General features: G+C 38.9%; 2 protein-coding genes across 3 annotated transcripts in view; one reads left to right on the top strand and one right to left on the bottom strand.

Annotated features, from left to right (window-relative positions):
* Nucleotides 1-14,734, bottom strand: part of LOC117826572 (macrophage mannose receptor 1-like) — a 30,967-nt gene extending 16,233 nt beyond the window's left edge. Inside the window, exons 1-18 of one of the 2 annotated variants that reach the window (XR_004634065.1) lie at nucleotides 14,523-14,732; nucleotides 12,824-13,180; nucleotides 12,458-12,628; nucleotides 11,589-11,744; nucleotides 11,221-11,331; nucleotides 10,551-10,685; nucleotides 10,275-10,454; nucleotides 9,326-9,480; nucleotides 8,986-9,099; nucleotides 7,948-8,063; nucleotides 7,659-7,807; nucleotides 7,366-7,568; nucleotides 4,935-5,053; nucleotides 4,758-4,830; nucleotides 4,469-4,625; nucleotides 4,278-4,316; nucleotides 1,233-1,396; nucleotides 1,071-1,132 (exon numbers count right to left, since the gene is read on the bottom strand). Coding sequence is in view for 1 of the 2 variants with exons in the window: in XM_034702719.1 (XP_034558610.1) it covers nucleotides 1,071-1,132; nucleotides 1,233-1,396; nucleotides 4,278-4,316; nucleotides 4,469-4,625; nucleotides 4,758-4,830; nucleotides 4,935-5,053; nucleotides 7,366-7,568; nucleotides 7,659-7,807; nucleotides 7,948-8,063; nucleotides 8,986-9,099; nucleotides 9,326-9,480; nucleotides 10,275-10,454; nucleotides 10,551-10,685; nucleotides 11,221-11,331; nucleotides 11,589-11,744; nucleotides 12,458-12,628; nucleotides 12,824-13,180; nucleotides 14,523-14,586 (2,525 nt within the window). In the remaining variant the exon portion in view is untranslated. Of the gene's footprint in view, nucleotides 1-1,070; nucleotides 1,133-1,232; nucleotides 1,397-4,277; nucleotides 4,317-4,468; nucleotides 4,626-4,757; nucleotides 4,831-4,934; nucleotides 5,054-7,365; nucleotides 7,569-7,658; nucleotides 7,808-7,947; nucleotides 8,064-8,985; nucleotides 9,100-9,325; nucleotides 9,481-10,274; nucleotides 10,455-10,550; nucleotides 10,686-11,220; nucleotides 11,332-11,588; nucleotides 11,745-12,457; nucleotides 12,629-12,823; nucleotides 13,181-14,522 lie in introns of both variants that reach the window. The other variant, XM_034702719.1, reaches the window with a different exon arrangement.
* si:ch211-106h4.4 (MAM and LDL-receptor class A domain-containing protein 2) overlaps nucleotides 4,992-21,671 on the top strand; it is a 78,064-nt gene continuing 61,384 nt past the window's right edge. The window contains exon 1 of the mRNA XM_034702715.1: nucleotides 4,992-5,074. The gene's annotated coding sequence lies outside the window, so the exon portion shown is untranslated. The remainder of the gene's footprint in view (nucleotides 5,075-21,671) is intronic.

Below are 21,671 nucleotides of genomic sequence, written 5' to 3'. Positions count from 1 at the left end.
TGATAATTCGATAACAGTAATTATCTTGATATAATTTTTCTCAATTTAAATATAACAAATGTTAAATAAAACATTGATATATTGGATAGGAATGGGCAATGATTTTCAAATATTCGTTCACTTTTTAAAAATAAAATAATTGTCGAATAGATGCCAATGATAATTGAATAGTATTTTGGCTTGAAATGCCCATCCCTAATATTTAAACCTGTAATGTGCCTTAAATGCTAGTTGCCACCTAGCATTAAAGAAAAATACAAACAAGAACTTCTCTAAAATCTCATCTTACACAAAAGACCTACTTCCTGTTAGCACTGTCAAAAATTACAGATTCAAGTGGCCTATCAGAGTATTAAATCCCAGACACAAGCCAACAAACCATTTGCACTCTTTAATTTTCACTCACAAGCAAAAATCAGCCTTAAAATTTAAATTAAATAATGATTTGATATTTTTTGTGATAATTATCGATATCATCTGATGTGAAATATTTTATTGTGATAACATCTTTTTCAATATCGCCCGGCTTGAGTCTGAAATCATTTTCTTTTCAGTTATCTTGTTGCTGTAAATCCACAAGTTGTAGTCTGACTCTATCTGTTCCACACATTGATATTCAGCATGTTGACATTTTGTATGCATTTATATGAGCTGTATTAATACTGTCAGCTATTCAATATCTTGTGTTGCTGGGGGAAATATGATTTAGGAGAAAAAAAAACGTATTTGGTCTTGTTTTTGTCATAGGAAACATCCAGTTTTTTCCTTAATCGATAATTGACCGTAAAGGTTTTCAAAGACCAATCAAGGAGAATACTTAAAATTTGCATCCCTAGTTCAGTATTTTGGTAAGATCAACAAAAGAATTGACATGAACACTTAAGACAGTTATTACAATACAACTAATGCAAGACTAAACAAACTAACGGTTTGGACTTATTGTCTGGGTCAGCCCTATTGTTGTCAGGTCAGTCTTTATACAGAAACTTTTTTTAAATAATTCAATAAAGTTGCATTGTTTCCACTTCATTTTGATTAAATCCATCAAAAAGTATTCTACTCAGACTCACCCGTATGTTCTGTCGAGATCTACAGTCAGGCCAATCCAGAGGGACCTATGATTTCGCTGCATCTTCACACATAGATGGCAAACATGATAAAATAGCTGCAAGTTCTGAGCTTAATTAGTACATCATGGCTTTTGAGTAATGCAGTTTGTAGTCACTGCTTACCATTTTCCACAGAAAGACATTTTCAGCTTCACTGTTGATAGTAACCAAGTCAGCATGCCTCATTTTGCAAAAGTAACGAGCATTGTCCATGGCCATACTTGAGTGAGAAATGAAATACTGATTCCCATTCCATTCTTTCCATCCATCAGAAGTCCGATTGTAGGCTACGAACATGTAAGAAATATTTAATATACAACAACAACAAAAAAAATAGCATAACTTTCATTTAGAGAGCCTATTCAAAACCAGGTAACAAAGCAAATTACATGGCAAACAAAACAAGCAGGTTATAAAATCACACTAAGGCAAGATCAAGAAATAGTATATTTTAAAAGACAAAATTCCTTTAATATAACTCTAAAGGAATTCTTTGTCTTTTAAATACTTTTAAAAAAAGAGTTAAAATCGGGCGTGGACTTGGCCTAATGGTTAAGTTGAGCTCCCATGTAGCAGGTGGCCCGGGCTCGAATCCAGCCTGCGGCCTCCCCCTCGCATGTCACTCCCCCACTCCCTCCCACCTTCCTACACTATCCACTGTCCTCTCCTCTATAAAATAAAGGTTTAGAAGCCTAAAAAAATAATGTATTAAAAAACAAACAAACAAAAAAACGTTAAAATCAAGTAAAAAATGTTGGTAAAATCAGGAAAGGCTCTTCAATAAAAGTATATTTTAAGAACGGATTCAAAAGAGATCACTGACTCAGCAGAACTACTATCCTCGGGCAGATTGTTTCATGTGTTGCATTAGTTCTGTTCAGGGTGCTCTCCAATCGTCGGCGGATTGCCAAGTTTAGTTTGATGTAAAGAGGAGGTGTGAGCCTCCGAGCCAACAGCTACAGTGTTCTAGTGTTCAGTCATGCCCTTATTTGGGCAAACTTGTTATCTTCTGAACCGTTGTGTTAGAAAAAAATTCAACCCCCATACAGTGTATGTCAATAGAGAAATTTGCTACGTAGGGCCAAGCCGTTTTTTGAACCAGGCTGTAAACATGTTTATTAATGCTGCAAAATCGTCTTTTTTTTAAATTGGTGTGTATGTGGTTTCCATACACAGGTTTTCAGGTCGTTTTGGAGGAGCTCTGAGGGAGGAGGGGAGGGGTTAGACCAAGCGGCAAACTCCGGTCTCAAACGATGAAGCCAATGCGGAAGTGATATAAACTGCAATACATCGAAAATCCGCTTGAGGCTGGCTGCAGAAACACCGGAAACCACATAGATATGAATGGGAAAAAGACGATCTTTGCAGCATTAATAAACATGTTTGCAGCCTGGTTCAAAAAACGGCTTGGCCCTACAACGCTAATCTCTCTAATGGCACACACTGTACGGAGGGTGAATTTTTTTCTAACATGAAGGTTAAGAAGATATTAAGATTATGAGTTTTGCCCAAATAAGGACATGACTGACGTGACTCCCGGTCGGGAACACACAGCCATTGGCTAAGAGACTCACACTACGTCACACTCTGCCTAGTTGAGTTCCGCATTACCAATATGGCTGCTGCCGTCGATTTGCTTCAAAACAGCTCTCAGGAACAGATGGGTGACGTCACGGATACTACGTCCATATTTTTTACAGTCTATGGGTTAGACGGAGTCATGAGGAAATGCTACATTCAAATTCATGCTAGTTTTCCGAGACTGCCAACCCCAGCTTTAAGACCCAGTGACTCCATGTTTGGCCGTGTTGAATAAGTTGTGCTTTATTTAGACTTTTTTTCCTCAGATTTTTCTTAATGGTCAGAATTTTGATTACTGTGTAAACTACAAGTCAATTATCCCCTTTGGAACATCCGTCATTATTGTGCAGGTGTAGGTCCACATTTTCATTGGCATTAAAAGTAGGGATGCACCAAAAATTCGGCCACTGAAAATTTTCGGCCAAAAATGCATTTCGGCCAAACACTTTTATCACCAAAACAACACTGCCGAAACAGAATGTTGTGGTGACGCACTGCTAACTAGGCCAACTATGTGTATGTGTGATATAAGTTAAGTGGCAGGTAAACAAAGTAGCGTAGCAGAGTGATATGTGACAGAGAAAAACGTAGATCAGACCCCCCCCTCCTCTCTGTGTTACCCTGAGACACTCCAGAGCAGAGCCATGCTTATCAGCTGCAGGGGCTGCAGCAGCTGTAACACGCGATGCAGGGATGTTCATCTGTTGCTATGGCTCTATCTGCTACAAAGTGTGTTAAAACTTAGTTTTCTAAAGTCCAAAACATGTAGGATCGATGACTGTAGCTGTGACTTGAAGCTAAATTAACAACTGTACATATTTTAACTCCCGACGGCCGTCGCTAATCGTAGTTAAGCTACTTCGAAGATAAACAGTACTTTCCTGAAGAACCCTTCACAGTAAAAGTCACCTTATGTCCAAAAAACTTTATTTTGAATGGGCTGTAACAGGAAGCAGCATGTTGTCAGCTGTAATAACTTGACAAATCTCAAAGAGTAAAATAAAGTACCTGTTGATTTCTAACTTATATTAACAGGGGAGGAGGAGAGGAAAGGAAATTCAGGGAAATTCAGGAAATTCAGATAATACAGATTTAGTATGAAGCTACAAAGTCCTGAGTTCTGAACAGAAAGGATCAATAGTGTGCATTGCACACTTGTTTGATGGGGGTCACAGTGAGTTAACATATTTTCACGTGTGATCTCTGTTCATTTTGTAATACCGCAAAATATCATTACCTAAAGAATCAACAATATAAAACGGACATTTCCAAAGATCAATCATGGAGAATACTTAAAATGTACATCCCTGTCCCAGACTTATTTTCAGATTTCACCAGTGTGTTACATAGTTACATAGGTTATAAAAATATAAGAAAGGTTGTAGACTCCTAGTGTAAGTGGATGTAATCAGACATTTACAGAGTTGTGTTGTGTGTGCCACACTAAATATAAAATGAAATGATCACCCTAAACAGAAGTATTGCAACAGCAAATGAAAACCATACAATTGAGATTATTTTTCAGGCCTACAATGGATCAGTGTTTTTTTCTCTCTTTTCGGCGGCACAGAAAAACGTTTCTCTTACCAGGAGGAGGAGGGTCTGGAGGTGGCTTTAGAGTCACTCCTATGAGGACATGGACAAAGGGCAAAGGAATGTGATAGTGAGCATTGAAGAGTGTATTCGCTTAAATCAATTAAAGGAAATTCGAAAAGAAAAGCTAAGCTTGCTCGATGTCCAAATAAATGAGATGGGACTGCTTTAGTCCCTCATTATACCTGTAGGAATCTGACAGATCCATCCAAGGTCTGTCTCACAATGTACAACCCACCATGACCCTCCAAAATAAGTCTTTAAGCCCATCTTGAATTTAACGCAGAATTCCACGTTATTTTTATTGTTTGGCTCATCACCATACCAGTGCTGGAACTGCAGCTGAAAAACAAGCACACAGATGTAACAGTCTATGGTCATTTGACTTTTAATTCAAATGAAGCTGAACTCACCAAACTAAACCAGACTAAAGCTGATAGACTATATATATATATATATAAACTATCTACTCACTGGCGATCCATCGCTCCATACATAACCACTGCCTGAGTCAGAGGCACTTAATCCAATCCAGACATCGTCATGACTGTGATTGACACATTTATAATAATTATTCATTTATGAAACATGTTTTGTTCTGCACAACCTTCCTTTGTTTTGAGTTTTGTATTTTGAAATTGCCATGTCTACCCTCGTATCGTCTCTTGCTCAGCCTGTCTGTGGATGCTGAGCAGGTCTCCCCCGATGGCCCTGCAGTAATCTTTGGCCTCATACCAAGTCCTCCTCCTGTTTAGGCGATCTGGAAACAACTGGGACACAAGACAAACATGGTAAAGGTTTGTTCCTACAAGCTATGGTCCAATGTTTGAGTGTCAAACAGTGTTGTATTTTATTTGTTCTGCTATTGGAGTGGTTTAACTAGTGGTTTACCAATATTGTTTTTTCAATGGCCGATGCCAAGCCAATGCTGATAACTAGAGAGCAGTTTGGCCGATGGCTAATACAGGATGCTGATATCAAGTTGTTGTTGTTGTTATTGTTGTTGAATATACATGATTTTCTTAGCCATTAACTTGTTTAAAAATGATTTATAGATTGATTTAATTCATGAAGTAGAAAAATGCTGAACATTTCAGAACATGACTGTAATGTCATGCCTTCGTCGAGGCAGATGTCTGTTTAACATGAGGGCTGTTCTGCTCGAGGTTTCTGCCTGTTAAAAGGACGTTTTTCCTCGCCGCTGTAACTAGCTAAATACTGCGAGGTACAATGCTCATGGTGGACTAAGGTGAGATAAGACTGGACCTTATCCTGTCTTGCTGTTAATAATTTAACATAGAGTATGGTCTAGACCTGCTATGTTTGTAAAAGTGTCTTGAGATAACGTTTGTTGTGATTTGGCGCTATACAAATAAAGATTGATTGATTGACTGGTCACCAGCTCTGATGGGGAGGTAAAGCTGCGAGTCATCAGCGCAAATGCTGAAGTTGACATTATATTTTGGGACTATATTGCCAAGAGGGCGCTTGTAAGTGGAAAATAGTGTTCAACCCAGACATTCAATCAATCAATCAATCAATCAATCAATCAATCAATCAATCAATCAATCAATCAATCAATCGTCACAATTCTTCAAAAGTGTCTTGCAGAAATACAACTATGTTTGGCAGACATGACAACTTCCTTCGACTCAATGAGATAAAACCTGAAATTATTTTAATTGGTCCAGCGGCAAAAAGAACCCAGATCATGAAAAACCTAGATAAATGATCAAATCATGTGAAAATCTATCAACAAAAAATCTCCGAATTACACTTACCGGCCACTTTATTAGGTACACCTTGCTAGTAAAAGGTTGGACCCACTTTTGCCTTCAGAACTACCTTAATTCTTCGTGGCATACTTTCAACAAGGTGTTGGAAACATTCCTCAGAGATTTTCGTCCATATTGACATCATAGCATCAAGCAGTTGCTGCAGATTTGTCGGCTCCACATCTATGATGTGATACAAGGCAGGATGGATCCATGGTTTCATGTTGTTTACGCCAAATTCTGACCCTACCATCTGAATGTCCCTGCTGAAATCGAGACTCGTCAGACCAGGAAAAGTTTTTCCAATCTTCTACTGTTCAATTTTGGTGAGCCTGTTCGAATTGTAGCCTCAGTTTCCTGTTTTTAGCTGACAGGAGTGGCACCCAATGTGGTCTTCTGCTGCTGTAGCCCAGCTTCTTCATTGTTCGACGTGTTTTTCGATCAGAGATGGTATTCTGCATTCCTTGGTTGTATGTAACGAGTGGTTATTTGAGTTACTGTTGTCTTTCTATCATCTCTAACCAGTCTGCCCATTCTCACCTGACTTCTCACATCAACAACGCTTTTTCGTCCACACAACTGCCGCTCAATGGATATTTTTTCCCTTTTTGGACCATTCTCTGTAAACCCTAGAGATGGTTGTGCGTGAAAATCCAGGTAGATCAGCATTTTCTGAAACACTCAGACCAGCCTTTTCTGGAACACTCAGACCAGCCTTTTCTGGAACACTCAGACCAGCCTTTTCTGGCACCAACAACCATGCCACATTCAAAGTCACTTAAATCCCCTTTCTTTCCTATTCTGATGCTTGGTTTGAACTTCAGCAAGTTGTCTTGACCACGTCTACATGCCAAAATGCATTGAGTTGCGGCCATGTGATTGGCTGATTAGCTATTTAACAAGCAATTTAACAGGTATACCTAATAAAGTGGCCAGTGAGTGTATTTTTGACAAGGACTTGTGTTTTGAGCTATAAGTAAAGAAAGTTGTCCAGTCCTGTTTTTATCAGCTCAGAAATATTGCAAGTGTAAAGCGAGTTTGCCAGAGTTATCAGGCTGTTAGAGAAGATACATTTCAACCACAAAACAGGTCGAAAATAAATAGAGAGTATTACTCTACATGGAGCGGGAGATGGAGACAAACAAGGGGGATGATATGGTAAAAGGCCAAGGGTTAAAAAAGTATGACATGTCTCATATTTCTAGCAGTAAATGCACTGATGGAGCAAGTACTCCAGGAACCATAAGCTCAGGGTATTTCATTCAAGTAGACAAAATAAGTAAAGCCTTTTTCATATATAGCTGTACCTTTACACAAATGTTTCTTGTTTCCATTCGAGTCCAGTCAGGGGGACATTTTGGAGGGGTGGTAAGAATAGATGGCGCAGGGGTTACAAATGCTCCCTCTGCCAGGTGTTTGCAGATGTACTTCTCACTATTGGTGCAGGGTAGGAGATCCCAAAGGCCAGCAAAAATGCCAGTTCTCATGGCAACACAGCCCTGTCGGTGACCTCACATATTTGAGAGGGGAATTGTGAAATGTTAATTGTGAGGAAATTATTTGCCACACCTCAGAGTTGTAGTACAAGATTTTTTCTTACCGGGCATGTTAGCATTCCAGTGTGAAAATGTCACTGTGTTTGTGTTGGTCCATACAAATGTATTACCATGCTTCTGGTTGGAAAGCCCTAACCAGAAGTGCTTCTCTGGTCTCATTCCAACCAAACTGACAAGGAACGCATTGTCCACCCTAGAAATATAATTACAGAGGCATTTTCAGTGTTTTATGTCACAGAATATAACAAACTTGTATGATTTTTCCACAATTACATTCATAAATTATTACATAAATAAATCTGAATACACACAACCATAAATCTCTCTCTTTACCCATTTGAAACATCAGCTAAGTAAGAATCTGAGCTCTTGCAGCCATCCATAGCTTCATCAAAAGTTTTGGTCTGTGTCCCTATTAAGTAGCAGTATGAGCCATGTCTTCTCCACCCCTGGATTGATGGGAAACAAAAGACAGTGCACCAAGTCCTTTTATGAATTGTAACTATTTTTCATGTCATAATGCAGAACAGCAAAACAGAGCAGTAGTTTTTTTATGTGGTTAATAACTGCAAGATTTTTAATAGAATTGCATTTGGGACTCATGATAATAGATTAAGATGAAAGTAACTCCCTCCACTAATCTTTGCCTTTGCCATTTCCATTGCCTTGTTTTAGTGTACCATTTCAAAACCTCAGAATATCAAATAACCTCAAAAGAAGCTGTACTCACCACAGTATCATAAATATTCTATATATAAAGCCTTTGCCTTTCATGCAGCTTAACATTTTATTATATTAAAACTAGGGATGGGCATTTCAAGCCAAAATACTATTATATAATCATTGGCATCTTCTCGATGACTATTTGTCCAGCTTGTGTGGCAGCTGCGTTAACCAGCAGCAGGACAAGGTGCTGCTAGTAAGCTGCATCTGTCTCGATCTTTCTGTCGGTGTTTCTGTGATGCGGTTTGGCTTGTGTGTTTAAATTTTACAGCCATGCTCAGTCTCTGGAAATAGAGTAGGTGCGTAGTAGTGTGAGATTCAGAAACGGAGAAAATCGCTAATGTTTTCTTCTTTTTTTGCTATTTAGCTTTCTTCTTCTGTTACTTAATGCTGTTAGCAAACAACTTTAAGGCGCAGTATAGCCACTGTCTGGTGGGAATACCGTATTACAACCTGGCACCAGTAAAAACAATGAAAAATGTTACCTTTAAATGAGAAAATATTCTCAGTAACTCTTGGAATATTCGGAAAAAATGTGAGCGTTCAAAGACTGCATATAAGTAAGGTGCCTGGAATTTCAAATACTGAATCTAAGTGTTATGCTATGAACAAGAGATCAGCCTTTCTTTATAAGTAAACTAAACACACAGGTTTGCAGCCTGCATCCAGCTCCACTTCATCTCCAGTGGATTTTGTGGCACTCAGCTTCATACAAATGAAGCCGTGTTTTTCCACACATGCACGGTCAGCCCAGTTCCCATTCTGCAACACAGACGAATTTAATAGTTATTCACATGGTTCTTGCATTTTCCTGAATTTACTATACCATTACACTGGAATTCTAAAAAAAACATGTATCACATTGTAGAGTCAGATAGATTTACAGAGCACTATTATCTGCCACTTTATCTTGATCGCCTGGTAATTGTAACACATGATGTGCATTTACATAAAGGTTAATTATGGATATTCATGTGTGGTGCCTTACTTCTCCCTGGATGAGAACACAGTCCTTTATCTCATTGAAGACTGCGGGTTTCCCAAAATCCCAGCTAGTAAAACTGACCGTAGAGTGGTCAATCCACTCAAACAGCCCCTCTGTTTCCCTGTCATTTAGCCCAATCCAAAGCTCGTCAGTGGACGCTGCAGACAAATACAAAAGAAAATGATCTTTCTATGAAATATTTACCCATGAATTTGTGAATTACCTACATGATTTATTCCTTAGTTCTCAGCCTACAATGCTCCCCCTCTATGTTTTGTGTTTTCTGTGATTACCTTAAGATATGTCCTTATATTGATTGCAGGTCATTGAATGAAACTGAATTAGAATCACAAAGTGGAAGCCTTTGTGCCAACCACACATTTTGTATCTACCAAAGGTTAGATATGGCTGTAGATATAGGTCCGAAACTGAGTCAAAAAGCAGGGATACATTGATTGCTATTGCTATTCTGTGCAAGTTTATAGTAACCATGTGTGCAGACTACGTCATTAGTCAGTAGGTCAGTGCATTTTGCTGAATGGAGAGCTGATGCAGCATGGAAGGAGCTAACCACAGTGGCACTGCAGTTTGGAGGTAATTCAGGCTTGTTACACCAACAACTCTGGAGGCAGCTTGCAATATGTGCAAAGCTAATGCTAATGCTTCAGGGGTCGGCAGTAGCCAAGCAAAACATGACACAATCATATTATTCAAGCATCTCAAGAATAATCATGCCAAAGAATTTTACTCGTTCAACCAAACAAAAACAGAGGCCGAAACGAAGCTGTCGGGATGGTTGATTGTTCAACAGAGACTTGAGAAATTTCCCAGTCATTGTTTGAAAGTGTGGAAGACATCACAGAAGGTTCTTCAACTTGTTAAAGAAACTGAAGGATTACGCAGCATTGGTTTATCACTTGGAACCTAGTTACTATTGTTCAATTTCACCTACTGTATCCAAGTTGAGAGATGACAAAGCTTTTGTCCTCTACATTGCTGATGCTGACAAGGTCTCCAGCTCTGTTACGACACTCTCTCTGAGCATCAGGCCATGTTTTCTGAGTACGGTTAAGGTAGAAGCAGTGGCCATTGTAGGGAATCCAAGGGCTTGAACAAAATCCTGTCTCAACAGCTGAAAATGAAAGGAAGACAAAAAAACAGACAGATATTGAGATGAGATAAACAGTTTCCAGGGGATGTATAGACTTTAAGGGATCTTTTCCTTTACCTTGAGGCTGACTTTCAGCTGCTTTGCTGTAGCAGATATACCCCAGTTTCTTGCTGCAGGAGGAACTTTGCCAAACGTATTGTACAGCAGGATCAACAAGTGCACAGTTGTGCCCAGGATCAGGAAGTGGATGTCCTGAAACAAGATAGTTTTTGTTTCCAAACAGCCTATTGAATAAACCTCAGTGAAAACTCTCAGAAAGATTAAAAAAAAAAGCTCTCTGGAATGCTTAACTATTTTGTTCAGTAAACTTGAGAATTGAAGAAATGTATTTATCGGGATAAACCCCTTGAGATGTGTCATCTCGTTTTAGAGGGGGTCCCAAACACAATGGAGAACAGTACAATACAAAATGTACAACAAAGCATAAATAATTCAAAATAACAAAACACGGACAGTCAGACAGACAACCAACTTGATGAAAACAAAAACAACAAAAACAACAAAAGAGGGGTTGGTACAACCTTAAACAAGGAAAAATCAACAAGAGAATAATAGAATAAAATTAGTTTTAATTATATCTGTTTAGTGTATTTGCTAATGTGTTTTTTTATTTTGTTCCTCCACAATGGTTCACTAGATACAATTTTATTTGAATGTGAAATATTTCACTTGCCAGCTTCTTACTGCTTGAGCTTTAAGTATTTCCTCAATAAAAAAACTAAAGTACCTGAGTCCCATTTCATATAGCGGTAAGGCCTCCCATTTGACCATTTCCAACCATGTTCTGGATCCAAAACCAGCCCAATCCAAACCTTACTGCCCCCTTTCCCGAGTAGAGCTGTTTGATACAGTTAGAAAGAAATAAGACATTTGACAAAATATTGAGTGTTTCCATATGTCTGCAGTTGATGGTAAGGCACAAATGCAGAGAAAACAACTATACCCATTTAAGTATTACACTTAAACATGTATAAAGTAGTGCTTTTAGAAGGAAGGAAGCTTTTAAAAGCCACTAACTGCACTAAATGTATTCATTCAAACTTTTCATTACTTTCATTATTTGGCATCTTAATCAAAACAATACAAAAACCATACCTGTTACATAGGCGTGCTCGTGAGGATCAGTCATGCTAAGCAAGGACGCCCCCTGCTGTCTGCAGCTGGTTTCAGCCTGGGACCAAGTAAGAGCTGACGGTATGTTGAGCTGGTAGTATGCTCCTGTTGTTGGGTGCACATTCCAGTCTTCTTTGGCTATTATTGGTTAAATACATATGGATATGTTTATTACAGCCAAGTATAATACCTGTTGTATCATTTTTAGGGCTGCCAAATTATTTATTTGTTTTATTTGTGATTTAATGCTGAATTTCAATAAGGTGAGGTTAATCGAATTTTGATGGTATGTTTAAAATTCCCTTACTTTGCATTTAAGAATGTTTTTTAGTCCATATTAACATGGTTGAGCAGTTCTTACCAGTGTCTTGATTTAGGAATGCAATAAAATGTACTTTATGGTCTTGACTACATGTATTATTTAAATCAATGCTGCACTGCTTCACCACTGAGGTCTGAAACTATGACTAAAAGGTGATGCTCTATTGGCTTTTGTTCTATGGTTGCCCACTGACATCAGCCTAATCAACTGCACCTGTTGGCTTTCGTCATATACTAGTAGCCCACTGACATCAGCATAATCAACTGCACCTGTTGGCTTTAGTAATATAATTGCCCACTGACATCATCCTGATTAACTGCACCTGTATGCTTGGTGATATTATATTTTGTCTTCAATCAAATAGTAACTAATAAATGAAACAGTGCCTGTAAATTTGATGTAAAGTATAACTTTGTTTGATAGTGTTGCAAACTTAGCTAGACTTTAAACCTCTCCTCCTCTCAGTAGACACAGATATTTTATATATGCCCTTTGAAAAAAATAAAAGCTGTTCATAGACCACACTCACAAGTAATTGGGCAGTAGCCCCAGCGTTCACTCTCATATCTTGTTTCCACGGCACACCAGAGTTGATTTCCTGAAGAGACGGTTGTAGTGCAGTCTGTGTACCACTGGTCTCGGTACAGGAAGGGAAACATGCACGGCATCCCGGCTGCATTTCCACCAATGGAATAAAGTTCTTACCAGAATGAAAAACAAAACAAATATTAGTTTCAGTTCATTAGTACTTACAACATTTATCCCTCCTCTTATTACAAATGAAAACGTGTTATATCACACATCCTTCAGACAATCATTTCAGAAACATCCTCAGAACTGTTTCAAACTCAATGTTGGAAGTCAAATCACAGCTGTATTAGAAAAAGTGATGTACCTCTGAACGTTCTTGAGCAAGCCCCACTGGACGTCCCTGAAATAGTGAGATGGTTCTTGGGTCCCACTGTTCTGGAGAGAACTGCTGTGTTATCAGCAGTGAGTTCAATGTAAAGCTCCTGGTCTTTGAGGGCCAGCACGGTTTCATTCTTGCATTCCCACTTTTGGAGATCACTGTTTTCATCACAATCGTAGAGGCTTATTTCACTCCCAACACTTTTCCCCTGGACACCTAGGCACTTCTTCCTTTGGTGAACCAGAAGTCGGTCACCGGTGGTCCAGCGTAGTTCGTTACAAAGATTATTGGTTTGAACCAAACAAAACCCATTGGCCGTGTTGGTTAGTTGAAATGGAGAATCTGTTTGATAAGAAAGCAACGTTTCTTTGGTGCATGGAGTAAAACAATTTATCTCTTCAACTATACACCTTCAACCAGTGAAATTGTAACAACATTAAATGAACGGTAAGTTGTAGAAATTAAATTTGATTTAACACTGGTGACACACATTAACGCATTCATAATTCAATTAGGGATGTCCCGATCCCAGTCTAAACTATCTGATCAGAACCGGATCTGGGCGTTTTTAGCCTATCATCTCATCCAGTCATTTACGTCTGCTGTGACTGAGCACAATTTGCAGCTGAAGGCTAACGCACAAGAGTAATTAAGCGTTCTGAGTTCACTTAAAGCTAGGGTTAGTAGCCACAGGAAACTAGCATGAATTTGAATGTAGCATTTCCTCAGGACACCGTCTAAGTTTTGTGGGTCTCATACAGCAGAGTTTATAAACCAGATTATGAGTTTTATAACAACACTAGCTGGATTAAGTTAAGTGGAATAAACATAAGGTATATTTAGTTGTTTTTTGAATTACTTATTTTTGTTAAAGGACAAAAAATCAGTGTGCAGCTCAACTCTCTTACCTCTTGTGCAACTATTATCTGTGCAAACACAAGTATCGGATCGGGACTCTGTACTGGTAAATATTCAATATTAAAAATCGGATCGGGATCAGGGGCCAAAAAAGCTGATCGAGACATCTGTAAATGTAATTATTGATAATTTATTTATATAGTGCTTTTCACAGACAAGTAATACAAACAGTTAAATAAATAAATAGTTTCCATGGCTCAAAACCAGGAGTGTCAATTAAATGTATAAATACAAAAAAAAATCAAAATTAAAAAGTGCTCTAAAGACTTGAATTATATCAGCACAACCCATGTATCTTTAAATGTGAATGCTACTTTTGAAAGGCCCTTTTGTGGATGTCTAAATAGAAAATGCTGTAAATTGTTGACAGTTTTCATGCGATTTATTTATTTTCTTTTAAAAATCATACATCTCCTGTAATTCCCAAAATAGCCTAATTAGTTTTTTTGATAGTAATGCGTATAACATGCAACATCCCTGAGAAATATCCTGAATAATATAAAACATTAATGAACTTTATATGCTTTCATATTACAATTCTGAAAACAATGAGTGGCAATCAGATGTGTTTAGCAGAAAAGCCAAAAAGAAAAAGGTTAAATCTCTAATAAAATGAAACTTAACCTTGTGAAGTCACTGTTAAAATGGATCTTTGACTTACTGACACTCTTATTCAAACACACCAGTCTCACCTCCAAATTAGAGGGCACACGCACACAATGTCAGAGAAAATGAATCAAAGATTGAAAAGGCTGGAATACTGTACCATCTGAAGCCAAACATTGCAATGTTTGGATGAGGAGCAGAAAGGCTGCACAACTTATCTTCATGGTCAAAGTTCAACTGAGATCTCTCTCAGAGGCAGATTCTATCCTCTAATTTTACATACAGGATTAAACATGTCTGGGAATTATACCTATGAGTCTCCCTCACTGGCACTGAAGCATCCTCTTGTCTTTTATATCTCGTCCCAGATTTCTGTTGTCCTTCAGTATTGTACTTCACAATCACAAGGGTCATATCAGCGGACCCTCCCCTTTTCCCTGCTGAAACCAAAATGCTGACATTTGCAGACTTGACTGTTAAGTTATGAAATACCTTTCAGTCACTAAGCACAATATGTGAATGTTTGACATTGCATAAAAAACTGACAGTGTAGGGGAAAGGAAGTGCTAGTGGTCTGTTGCAATAAGTGACAAGTATTTGACCCCAAGTCTACGTGGCTACCTAACACATAAATCAGCGGTGAAGGTTCCACATTTTCAATTCTGATTGTGTCTTCCTCATCTTTTGATTCTTTGCTAACACCATTTTAGGTTGCCATCAGGTCTGTCAGTAAACCTTCATCAATGTATAGCATCCAAATACTCCTACGTTTCTTTCTTTCTTTTTTTTTTACATTCATCAATATGATAATTTTGAATTCCATGATTTTACACAAAGATTATACAGAAGTACATGTTATAAAAGTTGTGGTTGTGCTTTGAAAGTGCTGAAAAACAAAAAAAGTGCGCAAAAGCAAAAATCTGTTGGGGCTGACAAGCCACAAAGTCTCCATTAAGCCCCATGTTCACAGCCTAATTGGGGGAAGGGTTAGCTTGTAATACTACTTCCCTGTTAATTTTATTAGGCCTTAAAATTATGGGGTGTGGTCACCTGAAGTGACATGTAGATTTAGGCTGTCTCCTACAGGGGTCCCCAAACTTTTCGGCCCGTGACCCCCAAAATATTGGTGCCAAAGTCTTGTGATCCCCACTGTCCCTCAAAGTGATTTAATGTGGCTTCACTTAGCTGGTCTTCAGAAAAATTAGCTTACCTATATGAGCATGTGGTTGTTTCCTGTGCCATTATGAATTAACCTACAGCTACTGATGCTTTTGATAATTAACTGTTCACTAACCCTAAACTTAGGAGTCATCTGACAAAAAGAAAGGCAGAAAACTCTTTAAATTTTATATCTTCAAGGTTTTGTTTCAAGGTTAGCTACTATTTTTGTCGATATTTTTTACTATAATGGGTAAAATTTACAATTTTTAGATAGTAAAAAAATGAAATAAACATTCTGGAAGACATCTCACGACCCCCCATTTGTGTTTTGCGATCCCCCAAGGGGTCCCGACCCACACTTTAGGAACCCCTGTTCTACTAGACACAAGCAGCAACCTCTGGCAAGAATTGAAGCCAATGCAGAAGTGTTAAAAACTTCAGGTTCTCGGGTGTCCGCTTGAGGCTGGCTCTGGAAGTACTGGAAACCAGATGCACACGAATTCAAAAAAAGACGATCTTTACAGCAGAAATAAACATGTTTACAGCCTGGTACAAAAAAAAGTGTAGTTTGGATAGCTCATTTCTCGATCGGCACACTGTAGGGGGGGTGAATTTTTTCGTAAAGCGGCAATTTCAAAGATATTAAGATTATAAGTTTTCACCCTCACCCTTATGAGAGGCACAGCTGACTTGATTGACAGAATGGAACACTGTTGCTGTTGGCGAGGAGGCTTAAAGCCCGCCTCTCTACGTCACACTAGCTTGACAGCAGTTAGGTTGAGTGAAGCATTTCCAATATGGTTCCCGCTGATGATTGGCTTCAAAACACCGCTCAGAAACACATGGGCGACGTCACGGACACTACGTCCATTATTTATACAATCTATGGCTAGACATAAAAAAAAGTCTTACATAAAATATTACTTTTCATGTGGTTGTTGGCATGAACTGGCTGTAAAATACATCTGTGCTCAAGCTTCTTGAATAAAATTCCAGTATTATTGTTTAGGTTTTTGATTTTTGGCCATCAGAAAGGAATCAACAATGCTGTTGGCTTTTCCTGTGAGAGATTTACGATGTACAGTAATGTCCGGAAACAGGTTATTTTAAGTTGTTCTGTATTAGTTGTTCAACCGCAGCACTTTGACTTAACCCCTTGCTACTCTCCATCTCCTCTCTCTCCTACAAATATGGTAACTTCTGGCCTCAGAAAACCAACATGGAGGTGGTACATTCCTGAAATCTAGGTTTCATATTTAATTTGCAGTTGATTTAACAGTGGCTACATTTGTTGATTGTACAGTCGTTGGGCACATTACAGTTTAACAGTCAACAAGAAGGGGTTCAGAGGGGGTGTTGAGCCGCATTTTGTAACAACGGTGCATTTTGTAATAAACGTCCAAAATGTAAAAACTTTTTCATTTCATTTTGTAATAAAGCCGCATTTTGTAATAATCTTCTCAAAATGTAATAACTTATTACATAATGCGGCAAAATGTATTACAAAATGCGTTGGGGCAGTTTATTACAAAATGCGGCTTATTACAAAATGAAATGAAAAAGTTATTACATTTTGGACGTTTATTACAAAATGCACCGTTATTACAAAATGCGGCTCAACAGGGGGCAAACACACCAAGATGGAAAATGGCACTGACATGAACCATGAACCTTGACAGAATAAGCACTTTGATATGATATGAAAAACAATCTGCATTAAAGGTAAGGGGTGGCAACACTTAATTGCTGTAATGATGAGAGCACTTTCAAAATTTCATGGACTTAATGTAGGATGTGTGCATCATATCATGTTGTTGATACGCATATTTATATGTTTGAATGAAGAAAGGGAGAAGAGATCCAACCTCAGCTTTGTCCACTGCACTGGATTGCCTTGTTAAAGCTGATGGCTGAAACTGAATGCTTTTTTAAGACCAGTTCAGTTCTTCTACTCCAAACTAGAAAAAAAATGTTTTGACCTTGCCTTAACCATGTTGAAACAGGAATGGGCCTTTTCCAAGCTGTTCCAATATAGCTAGAATCCCACGGTTGTGTGCATTATAACTGAATGCTGTACAGACAGGCAAAATAGTACAAATGGTACTTCTAATTGGTTGTACTGGGGCTCCAAATGAAGGAACTTAATACAGACACACACGGACACAACCATGCTCATAAACATTGTAACCAAATCGAGGCACCCTGCATATTTTAGCATCACAGTTTCTAAAGCCTTGAAGAGAGAAAATCCTGCACATCACTCTTACCCAGCTTCCATGTTTATTCCGAAAAGGCCGCAAGGTTCAGATCCTCTGTATAAAATGGTAGTAAAAACTGATTTTGGTGATTTGCTAATCATTTGAACTGTAACTTCAATTGACAATTTTGCAAAGAAAATGTATCCAATTTTGAAACTGGATAATTGTATTGTTTTAATAAAACTATAAACTTTGTCCGAGGTGTGCCAATTTGTTTCCATGGGTGACAATCCGGGACTGCCGGCAGGCCAGTTTGGCACTCAAACTCCATTTACGGAGCCTTGCTGTTGTGATGTACAGTGGATATCAAAAGTTTACACACCCCTGTTAAAATGCCAGGTTTTGAGATGTAAAGAATTGAGATCAAGATATACCATGCCAGAACTTTTTCCACATTTAATGTGACCTATAACATGAACAATTCAATTGAAATATATTTTATATATATTTTAGGGGAAAGAATAAAAAATAAATAACTAAAATAATGTGGTTACATAAGAGCACACACCCTCTTAACTGGGGATGTGGCTGTGTTCAGAATGAACCAATCACATTCAAACTCATGACAAATAGTAGTCATTATACACCTGTCATAATTTAAAGTGACTTTGATTAATCCCAAATGTTGTTCAGCTGTTCTTGGGGGATTTTCCTGACATTTCCTCGCATCTTACAGCAAAAGCCATGGTCCACAGAGAGCTTCCAAAGTATCAGAGGGATCTCATTGTGGAAAGGTATCAGTCAGGAGAAAGGTATAAATCTTTTTCCAAGGCATTAGATATACAGTGGGGCAAAAAAGTATTTAGTCAGCAACTGATTTTGCAAGTTCTCCCACTTAGAAAGATGAGAGAGGTCTGTAATTTTCATCAGAGGCACTTCAACTATGAGAGACAAAATGAGAAAAAAATTCCAGGAAAACACATTGTAGGATTTTTACAGAATTTATTTGTAAATTATGGTGGAAAATAAGTATTTGGTCACCCACAAACAAGCAAGATTTCTGGCTCTCACAGACCTGTAACTTCTTTAAGAAGCTCTTCTGTCCTCCACTCGTTACCTGTATTAATGGCACCTGTTTGAACTCGTTATCTGTATAAAAGACACCTGTCCACAGCCTCAAACAGTCAGACTCCAAACTCAAACATGGCCAAGACCAAAGAGCTGTCGAAGGACACCAGGAAGAAAATTGTGGACCTGCACCAGGCTGGGAAGAGTGAATCTACAATAGGCAAGCAGGTTGGTGTGAATAAATTAACTGTAAGAGCAATTGCAAGAAAATGGAAGACATACAAGACCATTGAAAATCTCCCTCGATCTGGGGCCCCACGCAAGATCTCATCCCGTGGGGTCAAAATGATCATGAGAACGGTGAGAAAAATCCCAGAACTACACGGAGGGACCTGATGAATGACCTGCAGAGAGCTGGGACCAAAGTAACAAAGGCTACCATCAGTAACACACTACACCGAGAGGGACTCAAATCCTGCAGCGCCAGGCGTGTCCCCCTGCTTAAGACAGTACACGTCCAGGCCCATCTGAAGTTTGCCAGAGAGCATATGGATGATCCAGAAGAGGATTGGGAGAATATCATGTGGTCAGATGAAACCAAAATAGAACTTTTTGGTAAAAACTCAACTCGTCATGTTTGGAGGAAGAAGAATGCTGAGTTGCATCCCAAGTACACCATACCTACTGTGAAGCATGGGGGTGGAAACCTCATGCTTTGGGGCTGTTTTTCTGCAAAGGGGACAGGACGACTGATCCGTGTTAAGGTTAGAATGAACGGGGCCATGTATCGTGAGATTATAAGCCAAAACCTCTTTCCATCAGTGAGAGCATTGAAGATGGAACGTGGCTGGGTCTTCCAGCATGACAATGATCCCAAACACACTGCTCGGGCAACGAAGGAGTGGCTCCGTAAAAAGCATTTCAAGGTCCCGGAGTGGCCTAGCCAGTCTCCAGACCTCAACCCCATAGAAAATTTGTGGAGGGAGTTGAAAGTTTGTGTTGCCCAGCGACAGCCCCAAAACATCACTGCTCTAGAGGAGATCTGCATGGAGGAATGGGCCAAAATACCAGCTACAGTGTGTGCAAACCTGGTGAAGACTTACAGGAAAAGTTTGACCTCTGTCATTGCCAACAAAGGTTAAGTATTGAGTTGAACTTTTGTTATTGACCAAATACTTATTTTTCCGCCATAATTTACAAATAAATTCTTTAAAAATCCTACAATGTGTTTTCCTGGATTTTTTTTTCTCATTTTGTCTCTCATAGTTGAAGTGTACCTCTGATGAAAATTACAGACCTCTCTCATCTTTGTGGGAGAACTTGCAAAATCAGTGGCTGACTAAATACTTTTCTGCCCCACTGTACCATGGACCACAGTGTTGGGAAATATGGTACAACAGTGACATTCCAGAGAACTGGACATCCATATGGTGTCATCCAGTCAATGGCTTTTCAAGAAAGACCTTGCACATTTCAGCAAGTGCATACAGTGGATATCAAAAGTCTACACACCCTTGTTAAAATGCCAGGTTTTGTGATGTAAAAAATTGTGTCCATAATGGTGCATTCACAGGGAGCTGAGCCCAGAGAGGTCACTTCAATTCTTGATCATGTTTATACATGGTTTCCTCTTTGCATGGTTGTCATGAGGCCTAATGCCACATTATGAGTTTTGTTAATGCTGCATTTTGTGCCAAGAGGAAGGTGCACATTCCTCTTGATTCCTCATCATTCCTCACCTGAGGTATGTTCCAGTGGTTGGAGAGCTGATTGGCCAAATGAGCAGGTGACCAGCTTTAAAAGAAGCTGCAGGAACATGGCCCTCTCTACTCTGTTTGTGACCCAAGGCCAGGAGAAGAGCTTTTGTTCTTGATGTTAATTTTTCTCCTATTTTTTGTTATCACAGGGAAACCAACAGACTGTGTTTCAATAAATATGCCTGGCTGAATAAAATTTGAGCCTACACGGCAGGAAAAGCCTGGTTGCAAGGGTTATTTTGTTTCCACTCACACTGTCTGCTGCACACAGTATAACAATGGTACAGTTTGAACCAGCATTTGTGGATGCAGCGAAAAGCTATGTTAACAGACGGCAGTTTTTGGAAGTGATTTTGAGCCCATGCAGTGAATTCCACTACAATGGCATTTCTTTATTTAATGTAGTGCTGCCTTAGGACCTGAAAATCATCCTTGTTCCTTTTATTTGCAGCAATTTCTGCAGATTCTCTGAATCTTCTATATTTTGTACTGTAAATGATGAAATCCTCTAATTCATTGCAATTTTACACTTTTATTCCAAAATTGTTGAACAGTTCCCTCACCCAGTCTCTCACAGAGTGGTGAACACCTTTCCCATCTTTATTTAGGAGAGATTTTTCTTTTTAAACATTTGACAAGTCGTCTTTTCACCAACGTTTAAAGCTGGGGTTGGCAGTCTCGGAAAACAAGCATGAATTTGAATGTAGCATTTCCTCAGGACTCCGTCTAACCCCTCCCCTCCTCCCTCAGAGCTCCTCCAAAACGATGCCCCCCCGCTCACATACACGAGCGCCGCTGACTTACGACCATATGATGGTGACTGATTCAAAACCGGTCCTCACCATAACATTATCATAGTGAAAGTTAAAAACACAAACAAACATGGCTGCTGTTAGTACTCACAACTGTCATGCTAGCATTATCCAGCTGTACCGATGACACAATATCAGGAGAAAAGTTATAACACATATAATACTGTAACAGCTCTGCTGTTTGTTAAACGTGTTCAGTGTAGATGTTCTTAATTCCTACAGTGTTGACAGTCAGTGAAGGCATCAGGAGAGGTGTAGAGTGTGCGAGCGGGAGAGAGGAGAGACAAGAGGAGAAGTTCTTCATTCATTCAAA

The sequence above is a fragment of the Notolabrus celidotus genome, chromosome 15 (genome assembly GCF_009762535.1).
Source record: "Notolabrus celidotus isolate fNotCel1 chromosome 15, fNotCel1.pri, whole genome shotgun sequence".
NCBI lineage: Eukaryota > Metazoa > Chordata > Actinopteri > Labriformes > Labridae > Notolabrus > Notolabrus celidotus.
Note: the sequence above shows the minus strand (reverse complement) of the source record. Positions and strands in the feature narration are given on the sequence as shown.